Raw genomic sequence first — 16636 nt, 5'->3', positions numbered from 1 at the left:
CAGCCTTGCACCACGACCGGGGCGCCAAGGAGTAGACCTCGTGTACATATATACCTACCTACATAGAACTTGAGGTATTGCTCACATACTGTACCTGCCTATACTTAAGTACGGAGGAGCTTTCAAAATATACTACTATCTGCTTGAGGTACGGAGTACGAAGGATTCGTAGGACTTGAAGGGAAGTGTTGCCTTGTTTATCGACGACGATTTTTAGGGCTCGCTAACTAAACTCTCGCTATTAAGAGGGAGTTGGCATTTTATTTTTCGATTTCGATTTCGATTTCGATTTCGGGGATCTTCGTGTAGATGCATGGATGGATGATGGATGAATGGATGGCATCTATTCGACAAAATCCCAAATCTTATTTTGATCATGAGAATGGGAATGGGAAAGGGAATGGATGGGTGAGGTGAGGTGATGGCCGGCTATGCTATGCAGGCCAGGCCAGACATCCCAGGAGAGGGAAGATGGAGTGAGTTAAGGGTTTTGCGACGACGATTCGGAGGGAGATTGGGATTGAGCCGTGGGGGCGAACGGGTTTTCCGCGCGGTGTTGGGAACGATACCTTGATGGCGCCGTATGATGCGCGAGTCAGGGCAGCGTCGCTCGTTATACCAGCGGAAAGCGACAGGAGAGCCTTGCCTGTACTATCTGGAGGTTAGTAATGGACTTGAACAAGACGGATTGGTATCTGAAATATACGCATTTCGTTCCCTGGTTACATGCTCCGCTCAAGCTGTACGAGCAGGACGTGATGATTCTGTTTTGAATCACCTCGCTTATGACTGACCCCAGTGGATCTCTTTTTCCCTTTTGTTTTGAGACTCGAGATCTTGGATATCGGATCTTTCAGGTGTGACCGAAACAGCAGGCGGCAAAGGCGCTATGCTGTATGTGACAATCAAACTATGATGCTCCTGCTCAGACCTGTGCTAATGATGCCTGAGATGCTGACTCCCTCGCTGCCATTACCTAGTAGATTACTATCCAGGAGGACCAACTCAACAGGAACTCCACGCTCGCGCGATACTAGTCGTCTGCTGTAGCTCCTTCGATTTTAACGACCATCTGATCTCGCAGTAGTACGCTCGCACGCCTCGAAAATACACTGTCTCAAGAGGGAAGAGCGGCAAGAATTGCAGGTAGAACGCCAAGTAGGCAGCCCTCACCACGCCACTAGACTGATCAACGCTTCTGTATTTGACGTCGTGGTATAAACATTCGTAAGCCATGTCCTCATCTCAATCATTCACTTTTGCCAATCCCATTACCCTCCATTTCTTATATCAAATTTATCTGACGCACTTATGTCTTCACGTCAGGCTCGGTGCGTCCAATGTGCTCCTGGAACTTCAAAAGTTCTGTAGCCAATTCGATATCCGGCTTTAGGAAGTCCTGGGCATCCAAGCCGTATGACTTGGTGTCGCTGGTGTGTTTCTCGATGTACAAACGAATAGTGGCGCCGGAGCTGCCAGTTCCTGAAAGACGGACCACAATACGGGATCCGTCAGAGAACTTGACATATAGACCCTGGTTGGGCGAAACGCTACCATCGAGATCGGTGTACGAGAAGTCACCGGCATCGGCAACCTTGCGATCTAGAAATGCATTAGCAATATTTCAAAGAAAAAGGGATAGCGACACCTACCAGCAACCGTCGACCCGATGAATGATTTGTCTTCAATTTTAGCTGTCAAATCCTTGACCAGCTGAGCAGCACCCTCACTGCTGACATTCTCGTAATCGTACCGCGTGAAGAAAGTGCGTCCATATATGTTCCAAAAATCATGTTGGATCTTGGAGATGCTCGGAGTGATCTCTGGGTTGGCCTCTCCGATACCAGCAATGATGTTCAACCAGGCGACAACAGCCCAAAGACCATCCTTCTCACGGATATGGTTGCTACCGGTACCGAAAGACTCCTCACCACAGATCGACAGCTTATCGGCATCGAAAAGGGCGCAAAAGAATTTCCAGCCTGTCGGCACCTCGTAGCTGTTCAATCCTTGAGCCTTGGCAACAAGGTCGACAGCACCAGATGTTGGCATGCTGCGGGCCAGGCCATACACACCCTGTTTCTTGAAGTATGGGATGAGCTGAGCGTGGTGAGCAATGATGGCCAAACTATCTCCGGGAGAGACAAATGCATTGGCACCGTAAATCATGTTACGGTCTCCGTCTCCATCACTAGCAGCTCCAAAGTGGATCTTTCCCTTGTCGACAGCCTCGACCAGCGAGTGTGCGTAGGTAAGGTTCGGATCTGGGTGACCACCATTGAAGTCTGGAGATGGGATGCAGTTTTGGGTGCTGGCGCTAGAGAGGCCAAACTCATGCTCGAAGATGGCCTTTCCATATGGGCCAGTGACACCACTGAGAGCATCGAAAAGAACCTTGAAGTCGGTATGAGACTCGAAGAACTTCTTGATCAGGGGGAAGTCAAAGATGTCTTTCAACATCTCGACATAGTCCGCAACTGAATCGATAACCTCCACCTCCAGATCACCATATGTCTTGGTGCCGATTGTGTTGATATCAATTTCGGGGATATCTGCGATCTTGTAGGACGTGAGGGTCTTGGAGGTTGCGAACATCTTGTTGGTGACTGATTCAGGGGCTGGTCCACCATTCGCCAGGTTGTATTTGATACCGAAGTCATTCTTGGGACCTATTTGGCACATTAGCAGAGCCCAAAACGTAGCTTAGGCCAGCCTTACCTCCTGCATTGTGACTGGCCGTCAACAGAATACCACCGGTAGCTTTGCGCTTGCGGATGATGTGACTAGCAGCAGGTGTACTCAAGATACCGCCCTGACCGATCAGAAGCTTCTTCACTCCATAGGCAGCTCCAATCTTCGCGATCAACTGCACGACCTCGGGGTTCCAGTATCGTCCATCACCACCAATGACCAAGAAACTGTCTTTGGCTCCTTCTGGGATGGAGAGCAGGATGCTGGTAACGAAGGATTCACTATAGTGAGGTTGTTGGAAGACGACGACCTTTTTTCTCAGCCCTGATCTGCGCAGCTGTTAGCTCTGGCGCGGGGTAGAGACGATGGCGGGGTCTGAGAAAACCTACGTTCCGGGCTTTTGGTCTGTGAAAGACTTGAAGGTAACTTCTTGGACACTCATGATTGCACTGTACGTATGAAGAGGTTTGGGTTTGGGTTTGGGTTTGGAGGAGAGAATTTAAGGAAGGGAAGAGAAGAGAAGACAAGAGAAAGCGATGGTTGCGTGGAAGTCAACAAGAAGTACAGCAGAAGCAAGTAGAAGAAGGCCAAGGCGGTGATCATTCATCGAGCGCGGGGCTTCGGCGCCACAGATCTACCTACTGTGGCTCATGCCTCAGCCAACTACCGTATCTACCAGCCAGTTAATACCGTATTCCGTATAATAATCGTCTTTACTCGCTCCAGAAAGGGCCAATGCTAGTGATATATATCGCTTGACGGAGTATTGCTTCATCCCCATTCCCAGAGTCGCTGGAACATCGCGACTTTTCGCTATCATAACAGACCAGAGACGGAAGTCCATTGGCATCTGTCCCAGAATCAAGCAATATAGTCCCACGGCAGGGATCCTGCATGTCCTCACTTCTTCTGGAAAACGGCCTCCTTGAAGTATCTCGCTTCCTCTATGCTCTCGAGTATATCTTCCTTAGCAGTATGGCTGTTCTTCTTCTTGGGGAGCCCCAACAGCAAGTCTAGAGTGCCCCATCGTTTCAAAGCCTCCTTCATAGTGCTGACATCGAATAGCCTGTAATGTAGATGGTCTACCACTTGCTTGTATGGCTCCTGACGCAAGAACGCCTTGTCCGCATGTATGCTGTTCCCGGCGAGCAACCCGCGCTTGGGCTCCGGAATAAATTTCTTGATGTATTCAAGGAGGCCGGTGGCTGCTTGCTCGGGAGTCGTTTTCGACGCGATGACCGCTGCCGTCAAGCCATTCTCGCCATGGGTCCGAGTACACCACTCGTCCTGTGTTGCTTAGTGGTGGCCGGGCAAGAGGAGTCGCACAACGGTACCATTTTGTCCATTCTCTCCTTGGGCTGGTGGATCACTGCCCCCCACCCGCTCTCGTCCATTACATCCAGGTTTCCATTTGTGATTATGCAGAATATTTCGATTATAACATCGTTATCAATGTCCAGTCCAGTCATCCGCGGTGTAAGTTAGCGAATTGTACTCTTTCAAGGGGCTTGGTGGACATACTTCGCAATCGATCCATACGAGCGGATGGCTGGTACTTAGTTCGGCCATTGAATTGACGTAGTGGACGCCTGTCTTGCGGTGGTGGGAGTGTGGTTCTCGTGCTTGAAAATGAGTGCGTTCAGCTCAAGCCTCGTATGCAGCCTCGCATCTCGCAGCCTAGAGATTCGCTCTGGTTCATACCACGTGACAAATATGATGTTCTGATCTTGGAGCCTTATCTTCTGACTGGAAATGATTACTCGCAAATTTCTCAGTTCTTCTGTGCTGCCAAGGATGTTTGGAGTATCATTTGTGAATTCTCAGGAGCAGTTTGATTTCCGTCACACCGAAGCGAGACCCAAAACAAAACATCAATAACCGCACCCGACAATCAATCAATCTATCCAACCCAGTTCAAGCTCTAGTATCTCTTTGAATATTATCCAAAAGTTCTGGATCATCCTCGGTTACCTCTGCTTTTCCTACAATCTATTTCCTCCTCAGCGACTCTTCAACATGGTTTTCCTACACAATTCCACCGACTAGACTATTCCGCACAACACAACAATGAACCTGTTGCCCGGCACCTTCTCCCGCTTTTTCTTGAGCCATCTCCCTGATTCCCTCCTTCCATTCTTCAAACAATGCCCGCGAGACAACCAATAACATAGACACAAGTACTCGGCCATTATCTGAAGTCCCTCCATAACAAGAAGCGACAATCCAACGATGGAGGGAGGGAGGAACGAGAGAAAAAAACAAGAAGACAAGAATATGATTATGAAATTCAACAACAAACAAAACACGCTAAACGAACAACAACATTGAAATCCACAGAAAGGAAAATTTCAAAACCTGGAGATACCTAGCTTGACCAATCCTCTCTTTTACCGCTCTTGTTGTTGTGGGTGTGGCTTACCTCCACGGAGGATTGGCTGCCGGACACATACTTCGGCGAATAGATGATGGTCGCATTTGAGAGAGGTTGTAGATTCTTGTGGCGGCTGCCAGATCTGCGTCTTTAGCGCTGATAGTACACAATACCCGAGTACTCTTGACAGCACTGTGCTGCTCGCTGGAAGCAAAGAAAGTGAAGCTGGAATCAGGACCGGGCTGCAAAGATCCGAGTCGGGTATATTCCGATTCCGAGATGTCTCCTGGCGAAATTTTCAGATTCCATAGGGCAAATCGCTAGACGCCATTTGCATTTCGTAAGTGTTTCGTGTTGTTTCGTATTCTCATATAAAGTTGTCCTGGCAAATACCACGGCCGATACATACGACTTCCCAATGCCACGGGCCTCAACCACCAAACAAGCTCCTAAACGCCTGTGTCTAGAAAATATGCAATGTCACCACTGCATGGCACCTTCTCCAGATGCCCTCCCGCAAGGAATCTTCCCTACTCGATCCTACTGATTACCCCGGTACACCACATCTCCATATAGATCTGCCGTCAGCACGTCAGCCTGCTTGTTTCGTGGTCTCATTTTCCCGCATCCATAAGAACCAAAAGAACTCACTCTCCCAATTTCGGTCCAGCAGCAAGCTCTCCATTCTATCGTACTCCTCCTGGAACTTCTTGGACGTGTAGCTCGAACCAGGTGTGCCGAAATTGGCTTTCGTCTCGCCCTTTGCGGAATTGCTGCTACTATTACCGCTAGCCTGAGAGGCAGATGAGGTGTGATTGAAGTTGGTGCGCTCGACGTGTGCGGTGTTATTGTCTGGGGGAGAGTCGGGGGCTTCCGTCATTTGTTGGTCGGTGGTGGGTTTGCTTTCGGATGCTGAGGAAAGTGTCAGAGACATTTTTTGGTAGATGGATAGGGGGAGGAGGGGTGAAATGCTTACACGACATATTTTCTTGATTATTTGTAGTTGTTTGGTTGTTGGCAAGTGATGGCGGGGAGTTGGAGTTGTCGTGGAAGTCCAACGCCAACTCACGTGTGCCGAGTTCAATTCTACGACGACGTAAGTGAATATTAGAATTTTCGATTGAATCAGATTTCTTGTTTCCCAACGTACAGACTACATAGTTGTAAGCTTTCAAAATGAAGAAGTTTATCAAAACCCAACATCTATATCTCTATAATCACCACAAATCGGAATCTGTACTGCACTACCTAGCTAGCGTCACAACCCCACAGTCGTTCCGATCCTCGGACAGTTATTCCAACCCACAATCATCACTACCTACTCACCAGCCTAAAGTTCTAAATTCGAATCCACAACCACCTCCCACCATGAGTAAGAAAGCCACCATTCCCGACGCCTGGGATGACGACTGGGAATCCCAAGCCGATAAAGCCGACCCAGCAGCCGAGAGCACAAACGCCAAAGGACCCGAAGCAGCAGCAGATGGAGGAGTCAAGCTCACGAAAGCCGAGCGTCTGGCCCAGCACAAGGAGAACCAGAAGAAGATCTGGGAGAATGCGTACGCTACTTCCTCCCCCTTCAGTACTCCCGATGTCTCACTGCGTCTCTCTCTCTCTCCTTATATAAAACGATAAGGCTAATGAGACCACGACACCAACAGCCAAGAGCCCGAGACGCCCTACTTCCTCAGCACGCGCGCTCCGGTGCCCCTGACGCAGGAGTTCAAGCCCGCGCTGAAACTGCTCTCGCGCAAGCCGACGCCGAATATGGTCCAGAAGATTGATCCGCTGACCGGGTTAGCGACAATGACGCTGGAGGATGAGGAGGAGGAGGAGGAGGTTATAAAGAAGGATTTGCCAACGGCAGAGGAGCTGAGGGCACAGAGGGAGGAGAAGCAGAGGCGGTATAATGAGGCGCGGGCGAGGATCCTGGGTCCCGCTGGGGGCTCGATGTCGGGGTCAGGGACGCCGCCTGAGGGAAGAAGTGGTGGGAAGGGGAGGGGGGGACGAGCTGGAGGAAGTGGTAGTGGAAGGCAGGAGATTGTAAGGCCGTCTTCGAGTCAATCCGTGAGCAAGGATTTGTACGATCCGAACTACACGCCGAAGCCGACTACGATACAGCAGCGCACCGGATCTGGAAGGAGCACGCCCAAGGACGACGATCAAATTATACGTGCACCACGAGGACCGGACAGCAATAGCAGAGGGTTTGGATTTGCGAACAGGGGACGGAAGATGGGTTGATTTTTCTGCTCTAGATTATTTACCAACCGCCACCCAGCTTGCCCGCGATCTCTATGATCTGCTCCGCGTCGCCAATCTTCTTGCCGACGTCTGAGACCACCTCCCGGTAGCTCGTGTATACCAACCGCCCCAGATCTAGGCCGGTTGTAGATGCCCAATGGGCAAGGGTATCTTTTATGTAGGACGGCGAAATACCGTCTACCAAATCATTACGACTCTCCAAACAGCTTTCGTCATCTTCTCCGGAAAAATAGGCCTCGTCGACTTGCGCCAGCCATTCCTTCTGCTCTTGAGGACCTGGCCTAATCTCGCTAATCTCAACGCCAGATATTATGGGATCGTCGACCTTTATTTGACCCCCACCGTTGGTACAGCCTCCTGGACAGGCCATTACTTCGACATAAGAGAATTCTGGACCGCTGGCCTTACCAACAGGCTTTCTGGCACTTCCAATAGGTTTACCGCCTGGCATCCGAGATGGTCTCGCAGGCTTTAACTTGCGGACGAGATTCTGGATGTTGCGGAATCCATAGTAGCGAGCAGCTTTGAATAAGGTCTCGCCTGCCGATGAGGTGACCGAGTATTCCAGAACATCTGCGTTACGGCCACGAGTTGTCTGGATAGTGGCGCCCTCATGCTGAGAAGCAAAGTACTGCAGAACATAGTAAAGGTTACCTCCCGAAGTGCCAGCAGCTGGGACATTGTTCTTCCGCCGTCTGACGGGTGGGAAAAGAAAAGCATCAAGCTTAAGATCAGGGAACGGTATCCTGGAAGGCAAAGGCGCCCTAGGCAACTTCGCAAAATCTACCCTTCTCGATTCGGCCAACATGAGTAACTCCTTACTCGTAATAACACTGTCCACGTCTCTCACTCCTCTGGTCCCAGTTCCCTCCCACACGGCGTCAGTGAGTTCCTCGCGACTAGCCTCCAACTTTTTATCAAAGCATGGCATGATAGCCACATGCCAAATCCTATCTGGCGAAATACCAAGTTTCTTGCTCAGTGTCGTCTTCAGCAATGTTCCCATGAGTGCCTGCGGTGACTTCAGACGTGACAAATGCGGTAAGATATGCGGATGTGTCTTCTCCGCGTAGCATACCCACCCCGGACACGAAGACGACAGTATCGGCTTCTGGGGCTGGTTCTGCGCATCTCCCTGTCCCAAACCATTCGTTGTTCCTTTTCCGGCGAGTAACGAGTGCATGACCTCGTCCGCACCCAACACCAAACACGCATCCCGAGCTACGTTCGTATCAACCACCCACTGAAACGCATTCCTGTAGACTGCCCTCCCCTTAACCCCCCGTGGCCCACTAAGCAGCTGCTCAATCATATATCCGGCCTCCCTCTCTGTAACCTTGAATGTCGCCGCAATGCTGGCCCGCGTCTGCGGACTCACGCTTGCGACATAGATCCTGCCTGGGTCCTCGGGATTCTCGATGACAAGGCCAGTCGGGGAGGAGATGAGGCGTAGGGCTGGCGCAGAGTCCAGCTCCGACAGGACTTCAGTGTGGGACTGCAGGGACACGAGCACGGCCTCGGCAGAAGTGACGCAGCCGGAGCAGGCGAGGCAGTCAGTGAGAGAGATCTGCGCGGGTGGGAGGTTGTTGTTGTTGGATGAGGGAGGGGGCGCGTCGGTGTTGAAGGAGATTTCATATTCGTTCTAATGAGGAGTCAGAAGAGATCTAGGGGTCATGCGGAGGGAAACTTGCGCTTTCTGGGGGTGCCTGGGCGGGCAAGGTCTCGACGGGCTTGATACATGCTACGCCTGGGGAGATGAAGTCGTTGAGCGTGTCGATTGAAAGGATGGCGGACATGGTTTGGGGTGAGCGAGCGAGCGCGTTGCGCCGCAGGGGTTGAAGAGTTGTAATTCTTAGAATGGGGTGGGGCAAGGAGGCGGAGTTTTCTGATTGCTGATGATTGACACAATCTCGGTTTCTCTTGGGTGAGACAAACACAAAGAGATGTCGATTGTTGTTGTTGATTGTAGATGTCGAGCAGAGACAAGAAAAGATTGGTCATCCCGATGATCGGAATCGGAAATGTCCCGTCGAGGATTGGGTGGCGATTAGATCCAGGGCAGGTACTGGCGCTAAGGTGGGACTACCACTGGCAAATGCCCCGCTCTAACCAGATATGGATGTTTACTTTCGATGTGTTCTGTTTCGTTGTTTGAAAATAGAAAACAGAAGGTGCCTATGGAATCTTCTAAGCAGCTCTACAGAGCGAGAGCTTTGGTGCAATCTAATTCAATCATATCTTCAGTACAAGTATCATTCAATGAGTAAGTATAAGTTGCCGTACATAATAGATGAAGAGAAGCAGCCCCTCGCTCGTCTTGGATTCTTAATTCAAATTGACTGCTTATAAGAAAGAATTGGAACTTGATATTCCGAATCCTCTCAGTCTTTACAACTCTGTATTAAATCGAGCAATGTCGGAGTTTATGATCAGTTCTTGATTTTTCCACAAAGGGCTCAGGTCCACGACTGGGAACAATTAATAAATTGAAAGGCTGGTTGCACCGATGACGTAGCTTCCGTTTCCTCGTTCCTGAATCTCACTCCCAGCTCTCTCTTCACTTCAAAGGAAACATCCTCTTCATTTTGGATACCACCAACTCTAAAACAGAATCATTCAGGACAGGAAATTCATAACAATGGACGTAAGCAATATCTTCCATCTGATAAAATCCTTTGCGAGCAAAGACTAAGCTAACAATCACCAGGTCTTCTACACATACTCCTACGGGTCAGCCGCCTGGCTCGCATTGCAAGCAGCACCATTGATCATCTCCCCAACGATAATCATTACGCTTCTCTCCCCAGATGTCCGAGAAGCTACTCGTCTGTCTCTCATTCCCTCTTCATGGGTACCCAGCCCAGCTAACGAAAAGCCAGCTCTCGAGGAGTACTTCTCCCGCTCTCTGGGTCTGACGCTGTTAACACTCGGCACAATGATCGTGCTGCTCACTGGCTCCGTCCCTCTGACATCCTCAATCTCCGATAGTATGTTTCACCTCCTATCTCCTCCCTCGCACTTTCCAAGCCCCCCCCTTAAACACACAGCTATTGACACGACTCCAGCGACCAACGCCGCAGTGACAACCGAAGCCTCTGACCCAAAAGCCCCCTACGCCGTTCCCGTCCTCACCATCTCCTTTGCCTACCACTCCGCTATGGCCTTCTACTGCTACGCCCGGTACACTTCTTCCTCGCAGACGCCATTCGTCCTCGGCGGGCTGGGGAGCGGCGCGCTGGCCGCCGTGGGGCTGTGGTGTATTCTGTTTGCGAGCACGAATGGGAGAATTAGTAGGAAGACGGGGGCGGACAAGAGGACGAGTGGCTTTCCATTTCGCAATCGGGAGAGTGCGGGGGCGAAGAAGAGGGAATTGGGAAAGAGTAACTAAGAGGGGGAGGGGCTTAGGGTGCGCATGCTGCAGTTCATGATGGAAATGGAAGATGTGTATGGGTGTCTGGGTGTATACTAGGGACTTGAGACTTGGGACTGGACTTGGGACTTGGGACTTGGGACTTGGGACTTGGGACTTGGGACTTGGGACTGGCAATTTGAAAAGTTTGGAGTTTGATTCAGAGCTCGGGGCAATTGCAACTACGCACCCATGATTACGAGACTCGGGAGTTTGGCTCGAGGCGAAAGAAAGGAAGGAAATAAATGCACCAAAAGCAGCTACCTATCTCCAAAGTTGGAATCTATGCCCATGAAATAAACATTTGTTTGGCCCTATTTTCCCTCCTATAACTTGCTAGAGGATCAATAGGTGCCAAGGACAAACAAGTAAGTACTTCAAGGTGGTCAAGTTCCCGCCGGCAGATCTGCCTGTCGGGTCGTCTAGAAGTCATATCTAGCATAGATTCAAGAATGCCATGCACGACCGATTAGAGAAAATCGCATAGGACGTATATAACAACGTAAGCGATATCAACCAAAGTTGTTTCCATCTCCGCTCTTCTCACACTTGCTGAAGTAATGGCTTCTATCAAATACTGTCGTCATACTTACCCGATTGAGAGAATAACCCCGCATGGCCCACTGCAGCTTGTCTCTCGACATGAGAGGGCAGGGCCAAGACCAAAAAGTCAAGTGAAAGCTTGAGAAATTAGATATAAAGGTATCTATCTGCTGGAATATCCGTCCGTAGCCTCCCAAATCAATACATTTTGGCTTCAGTCCGATACACCTCAACACCTGCAGTCTGTATAGAAAACATGCCCGAAATAGCAGGAAAGCAAATAGGCCCCATCGGCTACGGCCTAATGGGTTGGTCCACCCCCAACCCCAACCCCACCCCCGCCCCAACCCACCCACCTACTTCAGAGACTCGACTTTCAAATATTGACTGACATCTCTCAAGGCCTCACATGGCGTGCATCACCGCCCTCGGAATCGCAATCCTTCGCCGCGATGCGCGCCTCCCTCGCCACGGGCGCCAACTTCTGGAACGCAGGCGAGTTTTACGGCACGCCCACCCATAACTCGCTTACCCTCCTGAACAGGTACTTTGAAAAGTACCCCGAGGATGCAGAGAAAGTGGTGTTGAGCGTCAAAGGCGGGCTAGTGAACATGAAGCCCGATGGCACGGCTGAGGGGGTGAGGAGGAGTGTGGAGAATTGCTTGAGTCTGTTGGGGGGGAAGAAGGGGATCGATGTTTTTGAGTGTGCGAGGGTGGATAAGAACGTGCCTATTGAGGAGACGATGAGGGCTTTGGAGGGATTGGTAAGGGAAGGAAAGATTGGGGGAGTTGCATTGGTATGTCAACAATATTCGCTTGATTGTTCCGTGCTTCTTGGGCGGCGATAGGACTTCACAAGAACTACTTGACATGGAGGAAAGTTTACATGCTAACAACGTGGACAGAGCGAGGTGAGCGCTGAGACTGTGAGAAGGGCGGCGAAGGTTACGAAGATTGTAGCCGTGGAGGTGGAATTGAGTTTGTGGAGTTTGGATGTTTTGAGCAATGGGGTTGCGGAAGCGTGTGCTCAGCACAACATCCCTATGGTTGCGTGCGTTTAATCTATCCGGCTGTGCGGTGAGGGGAAACGGACAGCGCTGACAGAAGCAGATACTCACCCATAGGACATGGTATGTTGACCGGCGACATCAAATCGCCAGACGACATTCCAGAAAACGACATGAGAAAGAAGATGCCTAGGTTCAGACCAGAGAACTTTAGCAAGAATCTGGACTTGGTCAAGGAGCTGCAAGTTATTGCCGAGCGCAAAGGCGTCACTCCTGCCCAGCTGGCTCTCGCTTGGTTGAGGAGTATGTCGAAGAAAGACGGGAAACCCGAGATTATACCAATTCCTGGCGCGACGACTGAAGCAAGGGTCTTGGAGAACTCCAAGGATGTTACTTTGAGTGCTGGGGAGTTGAAGGCTATTGATGAAATATTGAAGGACTTCAAGGTGGTAGGGGATAGGTATGACGAGCATGGAATGGCGCATTGCGAGGGTTGATACGAGAGTATCTGATGCCACATGATGGTTAGCGGAAACCTGAATGGATGCCATGAGTGGAATAAATAGAATATAGCACCGGGCAGACTGCTCAGAAAAAAATATGTGTTGGTTCGTCGTCATACAACAGGCCGAGACCTGCCGGTTACGAATTGCAGAACAACTGTCGTCATAGCAGAGGAGGATGAGAAGCGAGTAAGATGAATCTTATACCAACCTACACGTTGATTGTCAATTCACTTTGTGTTGTGAATTATAGATTGTTCTTCTGTTGAGGTGATGTGAAAAGTTGAAGTAGCGGGAATCAACAAGAAGAAAGCTAATAGTGGGGCTTTTTGCCGCAGCCCCACTATTACCTAACTTGTATCTTCCACGGATAAACTTCTTCTCCGGATAAACCTCATCCCCGGATAAACATCCAACTTCACCCTCCATCAAACCAGAACAGCACGAAGCCGAGCCGCAAAGCTGCCGACCAATTTTCTAAATAAGTGAATATATAATCTCAGTATCATGGATCGTGAATCGCCCCCTCAATCCCCCCTCTCAGACATCGATTCTGAGCGATTCGACTACGACACCGACGACCCTTACACGGGCAACCCACCCAACATGCCACCCGCAAAGCGCCAGAAGCTGGAGTTCGACGATACCCTCTCAATTTCCTCCGACAGCTCCGCCGAAGTGCCTAACTCGCCCAGCAACCGCTTCGATGACGATGACGTCCACGAGCAAGTGACCATCTGTACGTGGGTGGACTGCGATGCGGGAGATCTGGAGAATATGGATCGCCTGGTCGAGCATATCCACAACGAGCATATCGATTTGAGGGGCAAAAAGTACACGTGTGAGTGGGCGGATTGCCCGCGCATTGGAATGCAACATGCGAGTGCGTATGCTCTGAAGGCGCATATGAGGAGCCATACGAGAGAGAAGCCGTTTTATTGCACGTTGCCTGGTACGTTCCCAATCTCCTAGATCGGTAATAATAGCTGATATCTTTCAAGAATGTGATCGTGCATTCACGCGTTCAGACGCCCTCGCCAAACACCACCGGACGGTCCACGAGACCGAAGCTCTACGCCCCTCAGACCCAATCCCCAAATCCATGTCCGGGCACAAGTCTCAGCGTACGAAGACGAACAACAAGGAAGACCGGTCCCAGTCCGAAGGCAACGCTCCGGGAGCTTCCGCTACAAACGGAACCACCAATGGCCATGCCTCTGGTTCTACAGGCTGGACAACCTCCTACCCTCCCGAACTCGGCTTTACTGCGGAGGAAGAAGCCAGAGGACCGAAAGAACTGTACTACTTGCTCCGCCAACAAATAGAGTGGGCCGAGGAAGAAGCCGAGGTACTACGAAAGCAGGGTGAGGCGATGGAGGAACTGAGGAAGAAGGAGTGGATGGATAAAGAGATTCTGCTGGAGCACGTCATAGAAGTTGATCGGGATTGGCAGGAGAGGCGATTACTTGTTTTGCAGGGTGCGGCGGATCTGCCTTCTGCGGATGTTATCAAGGCAGCGGCTCTGAGGGAGAAGAGCGGCAGTTTTAGTGCTGGATCGACCGGCTTCCTTGCCCCAGGCTCGCCGGTTATGATTCAGCCTTCGTCTCCGAGTCCGATGGTTAAGGTTGAGAGCCAGAAGGAGAATGCAGATGCTCTGACCGGTATGCGTGATTAGGGATGGGACGATGTTACGACTTACGATGGTTGCTAGGCCGGCATAGTTTATGCGGTGTTCGCTTCAGCGACTGTGTACAATTAATAATGGGGGTGGCGGGGCATCTGGCGAATTCGCAGTTAATGTGGTCGGTCACATTACTCACGTGGTAGCGCCGTACAACGGTAAACGATAAATGATAGCACTTCTTAGAACTTACTATTCTCCCTACTCGTCGCATTTGCCTGTGACGAATCACTAGCCAGTTTCTACGATTTAAACATTTCACGTCAAGCAATTGTAGTTTTGGGGTTACGATAGCTGGAGCAAAGATCAAATCAAAGGTGCTTTACTGTTGCTTAACGGACTTGCTCGCAGCTCTTCATGCGAAAAATCTGTTGCAAGGTAGCCTATTTACAGAGCGAGGATAATATGCTAGTACACCAGCTCGAAAGCAATCGAAAGCAAAGTCCGAACGCTTTTTCTGATCTCGTTAGGACGGGTTAGCAATAGCTCTCGGCTAAATCAATGGAACGTAAACAATCCCTGACTAAGCCCCTCTCGCAAATCACATACAGCAGAACCTACCACCATCTATATATCTTACAAAACACAATAAGCTCTTTGAGACGATATGATGTATTGTCGTTCTTATTCACCGATTAGAGAAGCTGACTCGTAGTGGCCGCGTTCCGCGGAACTGCTATAAATATGCTATCGAGATTCACCGCGAGATTCTATCTCTCTGGTGAAACTATTCACTTCTTCACCTAAACATTGATCACCTGATTTACACGCTAGGAAAGACGCCGAATTAGCCCCATCTAGCGCGTACTTCCTTCCGTCCTGGTTCTCGACAAGTGAATGTACCTTCGCCATCAAAACTATCAACCTTCAGCCTTGACACGACTTCAAGATCGAGATAATTCAGCTCTGTGGATTCGAAAAGTTTGGAACAGCATTCGGTACCACCATGTCCGCCCCTCCAGTATCGCCCGGAGGCGAACTGACCCTTCAACGTCCGAAGACTATAGTATCCTTCTGGTAAGCTCCACCCTTTCTCACAAGCTCCTCGGGCCTTCCCCTCATACCTGGACTTGAGCTGATAACTTCTTCCTTGCTTGTAGCGATCCCGAATCCATTGTGACCTTTCTCATCGGTCCAATCGACAAGCCCGCCAGATTCCTTATTCACAAGGAGGTGGTCTGCAAGAGCTCTAAGGTCTTCGCGGCGGCTCTGTACGTACTAGTAATCTCCTATCACTCCAACATCCCGAAGCTCCAACATATGAGGATTATCCTATGATCATCTGATATATATATTCGTCAAGATTGCAGCTGCTAACTAAGCTTCTCTGCTACATAGATCCAACTGCAACTTCATCGAAGGCCAAACCCAGACGTACCGACTGGACGATACCACCGCACGAGCTTTCCGAATGCTTATGCAATGGATGTACGCCCATGAGCTTATCCTTCTGGAGACAGGCCGTGAGCAGATAGTGAAGCAGAACCTCGCCTTGGTAGAGACGTGGATCTTGGCCGACAAGTTCGACCTTCCTGCCCTACAAAACTACATCATTGAAGCCATCTACAGCCAGCTTTCGGGCCCTTCCTTTCATCTCCCGATATACACATCCAGACTCGTCTACGGCCAAACGGCTTCCGGAAGCCCTCTCCGAAAACTTATGGTCAGCTTGGCCGTCGGGTACATGGAAGCGGGGCTCCTGTATGAAGTCAGGGAATTTCTGCCGTATGATTTTCTACTTGATATTACCGCGAGCTTTATCGAAGGACGAGGATCTCGGCGAACGGAGAGAATTCCCTCTTCGACTTTCTACGTCAAGGTCGAGGATGCGTGAAGGAGTTCTTACTCAGACAGACGGAAATGCCTCGCTCACCCACGCTCCTGTTAGCAGAAGAAACCCTCGAATAGCAGCTTGACTGTGGGTGCTTGGGTCTCGACCTCCTGGACTTGGCTAGGGCCCACTGGACGGTTGACCTAGTACCTCTGATGCATCTTTGACAACCTGAGCACTCGAAGCATTAGACTTCTGGGGTGCCCGTTTCGAAGAACTGAGCACCGTCCTCACTTTTTCCTGTGCCCAAAAGTTCGATTCTACCTTCATCTTTGTTTTTGCCTCCGCAGGCTATTTGGCCCTGCCGACCTTTCGATCGCAGCCAATGTGATGGG

At 50.3% G+C, this 16636-nt stretch overlaps 9 protein-coding genes across 9 annotated transcripts; 5 read left to right on the top strand and 4 right to left on the bottom strand.

The window, feature by feature from the left end:
• Positions 1-1309: 1309 nt before the first annotated feature.
• Positions 1310-3133, bottom strand: L3040_002952 (uncharacterized protein; the record flags this gene model as incomplete). Its single annotated transcript, XM_007296420.1, has 4 exons — positions 1310-1602; positions 1653-2669; positions 2719-3020; positions 3081-3133. The coding sequence occupies 4 exons, from the start codon at positions 3131-3133 to the stop codon at positions 1310-1312; spliced, it is 1665 nt and encodes a 554-aa protein (XP_007296482.1).
• A 458-nt stretch (positions 3134-3591) lies between these two features.
• Positions 3592-4160, bottom strand: L3040_002951 (uncharacterized protein; the record flags this gene model as incomplete). The annotated part of the gene is made up of 2 exons (XM_007296419.1): positions 3592-3978; positions 4026-4160. The coding sequence occupies 2 exons, from the start codon at positions 4158-4160 to the stop codon at positions 3592-3594; spliced, it is 522 nt and encodes a 173-aa protein (XP_007296481.1).
• A 1442-nt stretch (positions 4161-5602) lies between these two features.
• Positions 5603-6265, bottom strand: L3040_002950 (uncharacterized protein; the record flags this gene model as incomplete). Its single annotated transcript, XM_007296418.2, has 4 exons — positions 5603-5640; positions 5714-5974; positions 6039-6148; positions 6213-6265. 4 exons carry the CDS (start codon positions 6263-6265, stop codon positions 5603-5605), a joined length of 462 nt encoding a protein of 153 aa, XP_007296480.2.
• A 165-nt stretch (positions 6266-6430) lies between these two features.
• Positions 6431-7306, top strand: L3040_002949 (uncharacterized protein; the record flags this gene model as incomplete). The annotated part of the gene is made up of 2 exons (XM_066154267.1): positions 6431-6621; positions 6724-7306. The coding sequence occupies 2 exons, from the start codon at positions 6431-6433 to the stop codon at positions 7304-7306; spliced, it is 774 nt and encodes a 257-aa protein (XP_066012248.1).
• Positions 7307-7325: 19 nt separating this feature from the next.
• L3040_002948 (uncharacterized protein) lies at positions 7326-9123 on the bottom strand (the record flags this gene model as incomplete). Its single annotated transcript, XM_066154266.1, has 2 exons — positions 7326-8969; positions 9019-9123. The coding sequence occupies 2 exons, from the start codon at positions 9121-9123 to the stop codon at positions 7326-7328; spliced, it is 1749 nt and encodes a 582-aa protein (XP_066012247.1).
• An 842-nt stretch (positions 9124-9965) lies between these two features.
• Positions 9966-10715, top strand: L3040_002947 (uncharacterized protein; the record flags this gene model as incomplete). The annotated part of the gene is made up of 4 exons (XM_007296415.2): positions 9966-9971; positions 10035-10152; positions 10207-10314; positions 10393-10715. 4 exons carry the CDS (start codon positions 9966-9968, stop codon positions 10713-10715), a joined length of 555 nt encoding a protein of 184 aa, XP_007296477.2.
• Positions 10716-11535: 820 nt separating this feature from the next.
• Positions 11536-12783, top strand: L3040_002946 (uncharacterized protein; the record flags this gene model as incomplete). Its single annotated transcript, XM_066154265.1, has 4 exons — positions 11536-11587; positions 11682-12043; positions 12185-12330; positions 12390-12783. The coding sequence occupies 4 exons, from the start codon at positions 11536-11538 to the stop codon at positions 12781-12783; spliced, it is 954 nt and encodes a 317-aa protein (XP_066012246.1).
• Positions 12784-13296: 513 nt separating this feature from the next.
• Positions 13297-14464, top strand: L3040_002945 (uncharacterized protein; the record flags this gene model as incomplete). The annotated part of the gene is made up of 2 exons (XM_007296413.1): positions 13297-13741; positions 13791-14464. 2 exons carry the CDS (start codon positions 13297-13299, stop codon positions 14462-14464), a joined length of 1119 nt encoding a protein of 372 aa, XP_007296475.1.
• A 952-nt stretch (positions 14465-15416) lies between these two features.
• L3040_002944 (uncharacterized protein) lies at positions 15417-16304 on the top strand (the record flags this gene model as incomplete). The annotated part of the gene is made up of 3 exons (XM_007296412.1): positions 15417-15487; positions 15571-15681; positions 15809-16304. 3 exons carry the CDS (start codon positions 15417-15419, stop codon positions 16302-16304), a joined length of 678 nt encoding a protein of 225 aa, XP_007296474.1.
• Between the last annotated feature and the right edge of the window lie 332 nt (positions 16305-16636).

This window comes from Drepanopeziza brunnea (assembly GCF_022702325.1).
Source record: "Drepanopeziza brunnea f. sp. 'multigermtubi' strain 214-2 chromosome Unknown ctg4, whole genome shotgun sequence".
NCBI classification, from domain to species: Eukaryota; Fungi; Ascomycota; class Leotiomycetes; order Helotiales; family Drepanopezizaceae; genus Drepanopeziza; species Drepanopeziza brunnea.
Note: the sequence above shows the minus strand (reverse complement) of the source record. Positions and strands in the feature narration are given on the sequence as shown.